Source organism: Borostomias antarcticus (assembly GCF_949987555.1).
Source record: "Borostomias antarcticus genome assembly, chromosome: 9".
Taxonomy (NCBI): Eukaryota; Metazoa; Chordata; class Actinopteri; order Stomiiformes; family Stomiidae; genus Borostomias; species Borostomias antarcticus.
The window spans coordinates 9,041,043-9,053,039 of record NC_140242.1 but is presented as its reverse complement, the minus strand read 5'-3'; the positions used below and the strand labels follow the sequence as shown (position 1 = coordinate 9,053,039).

General features: G+C 47.1%; 1 protein-coding gene across 1 annotated transcript in view; it reads left to right on the top strand.

The window, feature by feature from the left end:
- Window positions 1-473: 473 nt before the first annotated feature.
- The window catches only part of dpp6a (dipeptidyl-peptidase 6a), a gene marked incomplete at both ends in the record, with an annotated part of 159,119 nt that continues 147,595 nt past the window's right edge, over window positions 474-11,997 (top strand). The window contains one exon of the mRNA XM_084442827.1: window positions 474-524. Coding sequence (XP_084298953.1) covers window positions 474-524 — 51 coding nt within the window. The remainder of the gene's footprint in view (window positions 525-11,997) is intronic.

Here is an 11,997-nt window from a genome sequence, read left to right as displayed (position 1 = left end):
TCATACTCAGCTTCAGCAAAACGTGCTGTCCATACTCAATTAGAATGATTATTTTCGTTCCAGTGTCAGCAAGCACCACACGCACCGACTGTCAATTCTCAGCAGCAGTTCAGGCTGGAGGCGGAATATCCTGTTTCCATTCAACCGCGCATCATCTCAGGGGGTGGGAGAAAAGCGAACGTTTTGGTCTTTTACCTTCTGAAAATTAACATTCTACTCGTTGTAAGGGAGTTCCCTCCATTTTTGATTACTCCATCTGTAGCCTACTGCGTAGTAGGGAGCGACACTCGGCTACAATTACTAATCAACAGGATAAGAAAGCGGGTCTGGTCGATGCGTAGTAAGCCCACCCTCCTGCGAACTAGCTTTCAACCTGGGAGTCTCACAGAACTGGTGGCGGCCGCGCTAGAAGCACTGTAAAAGTCAAACGAATAGATTATTTTGAATAAGAGGTCTACGTTACCGCGGAGAAAATGAAGGAGAAGAATCTAATCGAGACAGCGAAGATGCAGGGGAACATGATGGTAAGCAATTCCTATTTTGCTTATGTTGAGTGTCATTTGGAGAGTGATTCTGTACACTGGAGTCCTTTCGAAGTACAGTAGGATATAGTGATTTCCCTTCGCTTTGAGGACGCGCACGTTAGAACTGTGTGGACTACTGTAGTAGTAGCCTAGTGAATCTGGAACGGACTGTCTTTGGACTCTTACCAAGAACCTATATCCATTCGTTGTCTTTCTGTTGTGGCGAGGGATGACAACAGTGCTTGGTGAGAATATCCACGCCAGAGGAATAGGATTTCAAGTACAAATACGGGCATCCCCTTTGGCAACATGGGTGTAATTGTGTGCCATTGGCAGTAGTGCAGTGTAATCAGAATCTGCTGTGAATGGGACTTGGGAAGTTTAGTAGGCTAGTCTCGAGTGTTGCAAGAATTGATTGGTACAGTATGAATACTGTATGGCTTTCATCCGCCTTATTAAGCTTGAGGGGCAGACCTAATCTGTTGCGTCCTCATTTGCTCTTGGAAGGGCTCATACATTTTTAACCACACCTAAAGCTGTCCATCTCCGGATATTACTGTCCCCACCCAGAGGGAAAACAGGGTCTCACATTATTTATGAGGGTCAAAGTCCAGCTGGACTGACTGCCTCTTTTTACTGAGCACCAGGAGGTTGGAGATAACTGTGGAACTTCAGCGGCCCCATCTTGATCTCACAAGACGTGACTTATATGTAGGCCTACAGCACCGCGATATAAGGTTCATAAATCCAAAAGTCTTATTGGTTTCTGAATTAATCGTGTGACAACAGCGTTGGCTATTAAAGCCATGCAATGTTATTTCCTAAAAACAGCGAAACACATTACTGTTTGGGTTATTGAAATCATATTCATTTTCAATTAGTGAGTGGCTTTAATGGTGTGAAATCTGGCAGCTGTGCTCTGCTAAGCACTCAAGGCGAGGTAATCAAGACCACAGCTGCTGAATCAGTATAAATGGTTGTACAACTCTATCCAGTAAGTATTGTCATTCTTTAAGTTCTGCCCCTGATATGCAGCAGGCCATTTATAGACTGTAGTGTGTAGTGATGTCTCTTATTTGAATATCACATGGTCGTTGTGTAGTGATGTGTCTTATTTGAATATCACATGGTCGTTGTGTAGTGATGTCTCTTATTTTAATATCACATGGTCGTTGTGTAGTGATGTCTCTTATTTGAATATCACATGGTCGTTGTGTAGTGATGTCTCTTATTTGAATATCACATGGTCGTTGTGTAGTGATGTCTCTTATTTGAATATCACATGGTCGTTGTGTAGTGATGTCTCTTATTTGAATATCACATGGTCATTGTGTAGTGATGTCTCTTATTTGAATATCACATGGTCGTTGTGTAGTGATGTCTCTTATTTGAATATCACATGGTCGTTGTGCTATGGTTTGCTTTGTTAATAGTGGTGTCCTAATGCCACGTTGTGATACTGTAAGACTCATCCTGAAATCATCCAGCTCACAGCATATGGCATTAGCCATACTTTCCCATTCTTGGATTATTTTTCTGAGAAAAGGTGAGAAAGCAGATTGGGTTCTGGCCCACCTCTCTCTCTCTCTCTCTCTCTCTCTCTCTCTCTCTCTCTCTCCCTCCTGTACCTGACAGGCTGTCAGTTATCCCCCAGATCATGCTGGGAAAGCTGCCTGCAATGCAGTTTATGAAGCACAGAAGGCCTATGATGTAGTCCCTTCCAATTATATTAGAGTTCCAAGCCTTTAAAGGTTGCCTATTATGCTTCTTTTCAACAAATTAATATAGGTCTCTGGGGTCCCCAAAATGTGTCTTTGAATATTTTTGCTGAGTTTACCACTCAGATGAAGCATTCTAAGATGCCTCTATATCCTCTGTTTCAGTCCTGTTCTGGACACGCTGTTTCTGTGTCTGTAGCTTTAAATGAAAATGAGCTGCTGCTCCAGAAACCCACTCTGTCCGTGTTAAAATAATGCAAATGCAGCAGGACGTTTCTGAATGGTTAGTTAACCTTATTTTTATTTTTTATTTTTTATTTTTTTCAGATGGGGGGCACTATAATTCTAATGAGTCCTGTTCTGATGTCAGAACAGGAGGCAAATCTGAATGGCTTGTTGAATCACATGTTTTCTGAATTTGGCAGCCCACAAAAAAACTGACTTTGTGTTAGTAGACTCACCCAGTAGACCCAAATGTATGTGCACAAGCACAGAAAAAGTTAGTTTTTCATAATAGGGTACCTTTAATTGAGATAATGCCTCTAGCATTTTGCAAGTAGACACTCGTCTTTCGTATCGATTGGCTGTTGGTTGTATTGATGAATGTGTAACTTTTGCATCTGGCTGATGTATTTCCTTCATCCATAAAATATTGTTCCACCTATTATTCGTATATACAGTGCAATACACACCATAAGGAGACCACCAGGTTTCATGAATACCAAGTGGTGGGTTTATAGCACTGATACACAAGGGCCAAAATGCCTTTCCCCCAGGGCAGGACAAGGGGGATAACTCATTTGGGAACTGTCTGTGTTTGTGTCTCATATAACTAGGGTTGCTGGCACGACGTGATCTCACATACATACTTGATAATCGCCATAATCACCAAGTCAGGGTCGAAGCACTCATCGTCCAAAGTGGCAATCGCTACTAATCAAGTCCCAGTCCCAGCGACGTGAAGGGATAATGGCAACAGAGATGAGTCGTCTGTATTGTTGTCACGCTGCCTTCCTGGTAGGACATTATCAGCCTTAACAAAGCCCAGGCGTCCCACGGCTCTGCCTCTCCTCGGCTGGCGGTTCTGACTGGACCAGAATCCATTTTGGACTGGCTGTGGATGGTTTTCCCTCAGCACTTTCAGTCTGTTTGCTGTCTGCTTCCTCTCTGCCGTGACAAACCGGGGCCTTCAAGGGCACATTGGGCAGCGTTGTTGAACAACTAATGATTTGTAGCCTCTGGCTGAAAATGAAATGTTTTTTTGTAGTCAGGCAGGGCATTATCTTTGCCAAGAGAGAAACAATGCAAATCCTCTCTTTCTAACATGTCTTTTCTTTTTGTCCGATTGTCACACAAGCAACGGGGCACTCAAAATGATAGCCTGTCTGGTCCTTTTATTACCTCTTCAAAGGCCATCTGTTCTGCTACAGAGCCAGGTACAGTAAATTAATGAATATACGCTCACTTAGTGCTCACCTGCGGAGCGCTTGTCAGGGGATGGTGTATGGTTTGTTTCAATGCACATCATTTAGAAATGTTCTAGCCCACCCTTTAAGTAACTGTCTATTCTAACCTCCTTTTTTTTACGTTTGGTGGACTTACTACGGGTTTGTGCATGTTCAGACTTTACACACAGAGAATATCTCTTCACCATTAGTGCTCAGCTCCATATTATGCAGCTTGCCTTTTCATTGCTGTATTACTACATACCTGTAGTATAGAGTCCGATTTCATGTGAACTTGTTTTGCTGCAAGTCCAAGCTCATTTTGTTAACTCTCCCACAACTTTGGGATTGAATGCAGATGCATTAGCATACAGTATGTGTTCCTCCAACGGAGAACTGGCTGGCTTATAACACTCCTTGAGTCCCCTTGGTCTGATGACTGGCTCCTGATGGAGCACCACTCTACGTGATTGGATTCTCCGTCATGCGGCTAATGCATTCACCACACATCTCAGACCGAACGCCGCGCGTCTCAGGAAGAATACCCGGAGGCCGGAGCGTGTTCAGACGCTCTCATAGGGGGCGTGTTCAGACGCTCTGGTAGGGGCGTGTTCAGACGCTCTGGTAGGGGCGTGTTCAGACGCTCTCGTAGGGGCGCGTTCAGATGCTCTCATAGGGGCGTGTTCAGACGCTCTAGTAGGGGCGTGTTCAGACGCTCTCATAGGGGCGTGTTCAGACGCTCTATTAGGGGCGTGTTCAGATGCTCTGGTAGGGGCGTGTTCAGACGCTCTCGTAGGGGCGCGTTCAGACGCTCTCATAGGGGCGTGTTCAGACGCTCTAGTAGGGGCGTGTTCAGATGCTCTCGTAGGGGCGTGTTCAGACGCTCTCATAGGGGCGTGTTCAGACGCTCTCGGAGGGGCGAGTTCAGACGCTCTCATAGGGGCGCGTTCAGACGCTCTCATAGGGGCGTGTTCAGACGCTCTCATAGGGCCGTGTTCAGACGCTCTCGGAGAGGCGAGTTCAGACTCTCTCATAGGGGCGCGTTCAGACGCTCTCATAGGGGCGTGTTCAGACGCTCTCGGCGGGGCGTTTTCAGACGCTCTCGTAGTGGCCCCTCTCAGTTTCCTGTTCCCGCACTTTTTTGCACCTGGTTTTCAGGCCGGTGGACAAGCGCAGACGCCGTACGGCGGAACGTCTAGAGGCCTCAGGGCACCCCCCCCCCCCCCAACCGCCTCCTGCACACAGGATAACCCAGGAATGGTTCGAAAAGGACGACAAGGAAAGAGACACATTGCACTTTGGATATGCTGCACCTCCCGGTTACATCCTGCAACCCCCCCCCCACACACACACACACCCTCAGGAAGCAGTAAAGCACTGTACCCATCCATCCCTTTGCACTGGCTGTGCCTGATGCTAACAAGTTGAGCTGCTGTCTCTGGGACGTGCCCCCCCCCCCCCCCCCTCCCACCCGTGGTGAGGCGGGCTTGCACCAGCAGACGTGCCCCGTGCTCGTTTTACCTGATTGGGGTCGACTCGGCGCCGCACGCCGGCGGACGCGGGAACAAGGGCCTTGATTTATAGCGACCTTTAAGTGGGCCACCGTTCCTCAACGCCCTCGCCGCGCCGCGTTTCATTAGGGCGCGGATGGAATCCATCACGGCGAGTGTTTTCCCGGTTTCCCGAGACGCTGCCATGCGGAGCAGCCTATAGGGTTCTTCAGCAGGCGGCCAGATGACCGGAACGAAGTTAGCATATTTGAACGCGGTGGTGGGGGTGGGGGGGGGTCTGCACCACGGCAACATTTTATTGAATGTTTTCCGTCTCGAGAGGGAAAGGATCATTTCCAGATTAAAAGCTCCCTGGTCTAAACGGCTGTTTATTCAGCTCTATAGGTCTCTGATGTCTTTGACTCCGACGTGACAGAGGACAGAGAACATGTGAGCCTGACGCTGTCACTCCGGAAGCGAAGCCTGCCCATTAGCGCCGGCGTAATTAAGACTAATCCTCCGCCGTTTGCGTAATTAAAACGGGGCCTTTGAAGCTGTCGATCTCTATCTCTCAGGGATCTGAGAACTCTCCTGTAATCCTAAAGAATTTGAGAGATTTCGGTTTGATTCTTTCTTTCAAGACAGAAAAAGACTATCGACGTTGACAGATTAGGTATTCTTTGTCCTCGCTGCATCGCCTGCTACACATTGCAAAGAGACTCCTGAGAGGCACCAGAGTATAACTTCTCTGTTTCCCTCTATGGAAATTTGTCACACTGCAGTTGCTTTTTTTTCCCCATCTGAGGTACAGTATCATTGTCTGAGAGGAGTGGATTTTGGGGCGCCGGTTGCTCCCCCCGTGCTCTCCAGCCTGTACCGCCGCCATAGCGGGGGAAATGTTGTCCCACATAAATCCGGAGACACATGCAGGAACATTCCCCCTCGCCAGCATGGATCTGCTGTTTCTGTCTGTTGCACACGCGCCCCGCCACTGAGTAATCAATCACCTCTTAGCCAGCCAAGACCACGCCGGGCCCTCCAGCAAAATAATGAGTTTACAATGGATGAATATTTCATACTGCCTCTTTTACCGACCTTACTGGCTACATTGTTTTCATCTGCTGCTGTGGGATGGGAATGATCATACGGGTTTTCTAATCATGAATAATCTTCTATGTTTTGTAATCACGAATAATCTCGCAGGTTTTCTAATCATGAATAATCTTACAGGTTTTCTAATCATGAATAATCTTACAGGTTTTCTAATCAAGAATAGTCATGCAGGATTTCTAATGATGTACAGTAGGGGAATAATCATACACGTTTTCTAATCATTTACAGTATGCAAAACAGCTTTTTCTCATCAGCTCAGATCTAATTTCTAGCTTCACTGTAGATGGAGTGTTGTCAACCAAGCGTCTTTGTTTTGAAGAACAAACACAAACAACGGAGGCCTGAAGCTACCAGACCAGCCCCCAACAGGGCCCCACGCCGCGGGAGTCGCGGCCAATCAGCAGGCTGATTTACGGCAGGGCGTGGGCCCTGTTGCTCATCATGGACGAGAGACGTTTATAACCCCTGCTAACCGAGGGTCCCTGGAGGACTGGACTTCACGTTACGAACGGCCAGCGCGGTAATTGGGGGCTAATTCGTCCGTCTGTTTTCGGGAGGCCGAACGCAGGGAGGTTTTGGACAGGGATTGATGGCGTGAGGGCAGAGAACACGGGAGCGATGGATGTGAGGAGAGGGATGTCATTCTGAACATTATGGAAAGACGAGGTTGTGTGTGTGTGTGTGTGTGTGTGCGTGCGTGCGTGCGTGTTTGTGACTGTCTCCATGTGTGTGTGTGTGTGTGGGTGTGCGTGCGTGCGTGCGTGCGTGTGTGTTTGTGACTGTCTGTGTGTGTGTGTGTGTGTGTGTGTGTGTGTGTGTTTGCGCCCATTTTTGTGACTGAGTCTGCGTGTGTGTGCGCGCGCGCGTTTTGACTGTGTCTGCATGTCCGTGTACGTGTGTGAGTGTGTGTGTACAGACGTGATCCTCCCCTAACATGATTCCTCAGAGGTTTCGCTCATCAGTTATTAGCATTAGGAGGGATTGGCTTTTGAAAGAAAAAAAACAAAACAGAAGAGACATAAGTGTTAGAGCCATGCGAGCCCCCCCCCCCTCCCAGGGAAGATTGTCTTTGTGCTCGGCCTTAATGATGATTTTGTTCAGCTAAGCTCATTAGGACTCAGCCATCATAAGCTGCCCTCCACTACTTACTCATAGCATCGAGTGTAATTGCATTTCATAGACCAGCCAGTGTGTGCGTGGAATGAGCAAGCGGAAGAAGGCGGCCATTGTCTGCAGATGCGCCTGCGTCTCCACGGGACACGGAGAGAGATGGCGTCTTCTGATACTCCACCGCCGTGAAAGAGATGAGAGACGGGGTGACGGCGAGGAGACGATGGCCCGTACCGGGTCACTGGACATGTACGGACTGCATAATGAGGAGTGAGAAAGCAACCGGAGGAAAAAGCCAGATTCGGCAAAGCCGTATAACAGAAGTCAAATGCAGTATATTCTGCAATATATAAATATCAAGGGTTGGGATGTGAGGAGTTAAAAAAAAGAAATTCCCCTAGATATAAGCCAGCGTTAGAAAGGAAGAATGAAGGAAAGACAGAATGGAAGGGACAGGTGCCGTTGAAAAGAAAGAAAGAGAGATGCTAACAGAGAGATAAGCCAGAGAATAAGGTCAAGCGTGGGAATCAATGAGGAGAAAGAGAGAGAGGGAGAGAGAGAGAGGGGAGAAAAGTTTGTATCTTTTCTGAAAGCTCGCCACATTGAGAAGCTCGACGCTGAAGCTGGCAAAGTGCTGGCAATGCAGACGCTGCTGGGATGTCTTGACATTTCAGTTATTTAGCAGACAGCGCTTTCATCCAAAGCTTGTGTCGGGGGAAGCTGGTGTTTGGGGGTTGAGCGCCTGGCTCAATACACAGTCATTGAGAGGACATCACGTGTCAAGTGGCCAGATAGGTAGCAAACACCCCAAAACAATTTTTTTAAGCCATTTTGAGTTTTCGATTTTGGTAGGCTACTATCAGTCCCTATATTTTATCATGGAAAATAGTTTTTATAAAACTGAATTGGAAGTGGTTTTCAAGAGCTTATGGATGTAGCCTACTTTATAGTATGAAAGTGAAACCACAAGCCTACACATGATAAAAGAAACCCACACATGAATAAATCATGAACACATTTTCAGTGTTATAGGCTACAGTACAATCGACAAGTAGCAGGAGGCAGAAGTTGCTCATTGTACTATAATAGACCTTTCCTATTGTGGCAAGTTCTACCGTTAGTTAATGTTGCTATGCCCCACAAGCTTTGGAGCAAGCTCTACAGAAAGGCCTGAACTATTTTACACAATGATATATCCATGAGATTTTGATTTCGGACGGAGCAGACAACATACAAATTGATGCTAGGTGTTGCGGAAGGCGTACGCCTCACAAACTCCAGATTGAAACTCATCAGGACAAAATCGAGAAGTTTAACTGCACATGTAAAGCAGGGTGAGTAAGTTAGTGGCATTCTTAGAAAATAAGCCTATGAGAATGATCTGTTAACTACTAGCTACAGTCTAATTAGCTACTGTACATCAAGCGCCTAACATTACTAGCTTCGTACCTTTTTGTGTCGGCAGTGCTGTAAACTGATGTGTGGAGTATCGTGCAGCTTGTTCTCTTATAGCATTATAATTATAGCATTATAGTACAGCAGTCTGCAGGCCAATTTTCTGTATGTTTTAAGAACCATTTTCTTCCACCAGCGTGATTGACAGGTCGTCTCCGTCTCCGTGGGTCTACACAGTGGTGTGTTTACATCTCTGCCGATCGCAGCTGGAGACCAAAAAATACACTGCAGAGTTAGCAGACATGGGACTGAATGCTGAGTGGACCTTTTCCGAGTGAAGACAAAACCCAGATGTCAGTGGGTGTTGAAAAGTTTTTGGGTCAATAGTAATTGGGCTTTAGCCTTAGTTTAGAGACTCTCCAATCTCTCTAGTTACCATTTTATTCCAAAAATGGAGAACGAAACAAACAAACCAACATAAAAATGACAGTCAACCAATTATTTTGATTTGAGACCAAAACTTCCCCTTAGCTTAGCTATTGCTCATCAGGGTTTGTAGGAACCTTTAGACCGTAGACCTGGTTTGTAGGAACCTTTAGACCGTAGACCTGGTTTGTAGGAACCTTTAAGCTGAATCCCAAATCGCGCACTTAGGCGAAAGTGCAGAGCACTCGCGGCCTTGTGGCCTTACATGCGCGTTCCCGCTAAGTCCACAAGGGCTCAGGGTAGTTCCAAAACGGAATTGCTAGGTCCACAAGTGCGCCACGCTGCCATTTTGCGCACTGTAACCGCACTTACCGAAAGTCCACAATTTCACGGACTTAGGAGCAGAAAATACCCACAGCCCACCGCATCTCATGTGACACAGTGCTTGAGTGCATCCGAGTCATGATCCGAGTGCATCACACATAAATGATGACATTTGCAGATAACACAACATTTATCTTGAAATCCACATGCTGCAAACATATCCCATCCAACCTAATTTTTTAATTATTATTAAATTAAAACAGACGTCAATCGGTCAATTTGCAGAGCTCAAGGGAGCGTCAGAGCAGCCTCTGCGTCGGAGGAACGCGGCAGCCAATGAAAACGAAGTGGGAGGGGCATTGAGCGAAACTGGAAGTGCTGTCCCATTTAATTCACGGCCCTGCACCCTCTGGCCTTTCCAGCTGACGTCATTTAAGTGCTCAGGCCTCAGGCCACAAGTGCGAGGGGCCGCAAGTGCGGTTTGCGCACTCAGATTGGGATTCAGCTTTAGACTGTAGACCTGGTGGCTGTGACATCCATGTTTGTTTTGTCTTAAAATGACATTTTGCCAACCCTCAGCTGGCATTTTTTTTTTTATATTTTATGACCTTGCTCAAAGCCTGTAATTTAGATTTTCAAAAAGCAGTGCTTATTCAGAAATAATCTATATTTTCTCAGCTAATTGAATTTAGACACATCCCTGTCCCCCATTATTGAATCATGAAAAGTTTTTAAGCCATTTTCTTTGATTTGAAAGGCCTCTTGCAACAGTTCCAAGTGAGAGTGTGAGACTGTGTCGGGGACCAGGAGGCGGTGTGCTGTCTGTGAGAGGCTGGGTCTCTGGAGGGAGCTTATACTCATGGCGCCATGATCCATTCATGCGCGCCATTTTGTGTGTTTCTGGCACAGGAAGTGGAACTGCCCGTCTGGAATTCTGGGAGATGATGAATAACTCCCTTTAACAAGACATTTGGTGACTCCAGCCTCCAGTCAGCAAGGCATCATGAATGGCCATACTCAGGGAATGAAATAAAACTGCCTTTTAGCAGAGGTCTCGGCCCCTATTATTGTTTGAGTGAACGCCACTTGTACGTAACAATGTTGGTGATGCCGCCGTGCGCCAGCCAGGAAGATGGCTCGAAGAAGATCTCTCTTTTTCATTATGTCTGTACTGTAATAAGCTGTAAGGAAAGGGTTTTAATGAGATCATTAAAGCCCACCAGAAATGTAGTGACACCTGCTTGAAAGGGGACTGTAAAGTGTATCTCACAAACAGAAGAATAGGAGGGTATTGCTGGCAGCAGGGTATTTCTGTACTTTGTGTCTGAACTGAATTCCCTGTGCATCTTAATTAACTGTTATGCATAAATGTATTTTTAATGTAATTTTACATGATTTTGCGTGCGGCTTCAGTTACCTTGCCTGACTGTCACTATCGTTCCCTTCAGGCTATTTTATTATTGTTTTAAAGTTGGGTGAGAATAGGGCCAACTTTGGGAAATTAGCATAGCGGAGGTTCCTGTGCACCAAAACTAGTGAGCAGGAATTGAGCATGGAGTCATTATAGCGTAGCTGTCAGAATCTCTTCCAGGATGGTACTTTGCTCTCCGGGGTAAACAACCGGGATGATTGGTCTGTCATTTCGATGCGTGTGTGCCCCTGTGGCTGAACCTGGAGGTTACTAGTCCCAACCCGACACAGTTGGGGCTCATTTCACAGCAGTCAGAACCACCGAAACTCTCACCCGTACTCACACCACGCTGTTTTTATTTGTCCTGACATGGAAATCAAGGTGTGTTTATGGTTATTTCCCCTGTGTCCACAGTGTGTGTGTGTGAGTGTACCAGTGTGTACACTTGTTTTGTTTTTTTTGTACTGTTGCTGGTCTTCTACCGAGGTGGGTCTAGGGTTTCGGGTCGGAGGTTTTCAAGGCAGCACGGTGAACAAGTTGTCTGTACGGTAACACGTCAGTACGGTAGCACGTCAGTACGGTAACACGTCAGTACGGTAACTCGTCAGTACGGTAACACGTCAGTACGGTAGCCTAGCCTACCCATCCCTCTGAACGACACCTCCCATCGCCTGAGAGTTGTCCCTCTCCGGCGTCGGAGGTCTGTCCTGCTCAGCCAATCGTATGCACGTATTTAAGGAGGTGAGGAAAAGGGCGGTCTTCTCTGCCGTGCGCGTCTTCTGGTCCCCTAGCTCCGCCCCCTGAGTAATGCAGACGTCAAACCCGCTCCGCGGCGGCTCCATCTGACGGACCGGACGTGACGGGAGGATACCGGGTTCAGGGGGACACCGGGTTCAGGAGGATAAAGGGTTCAGGGGGACACCGGGTTCAGGAGGATAAAGGGTTCAGGGGGACACCGGGTTCAGGAGGATACCGGGTTCAGGGGGACACCGGGTTCAGGAGGATACCGGGTTCAGGGGGACACCGGGTTCAGGAGGATAA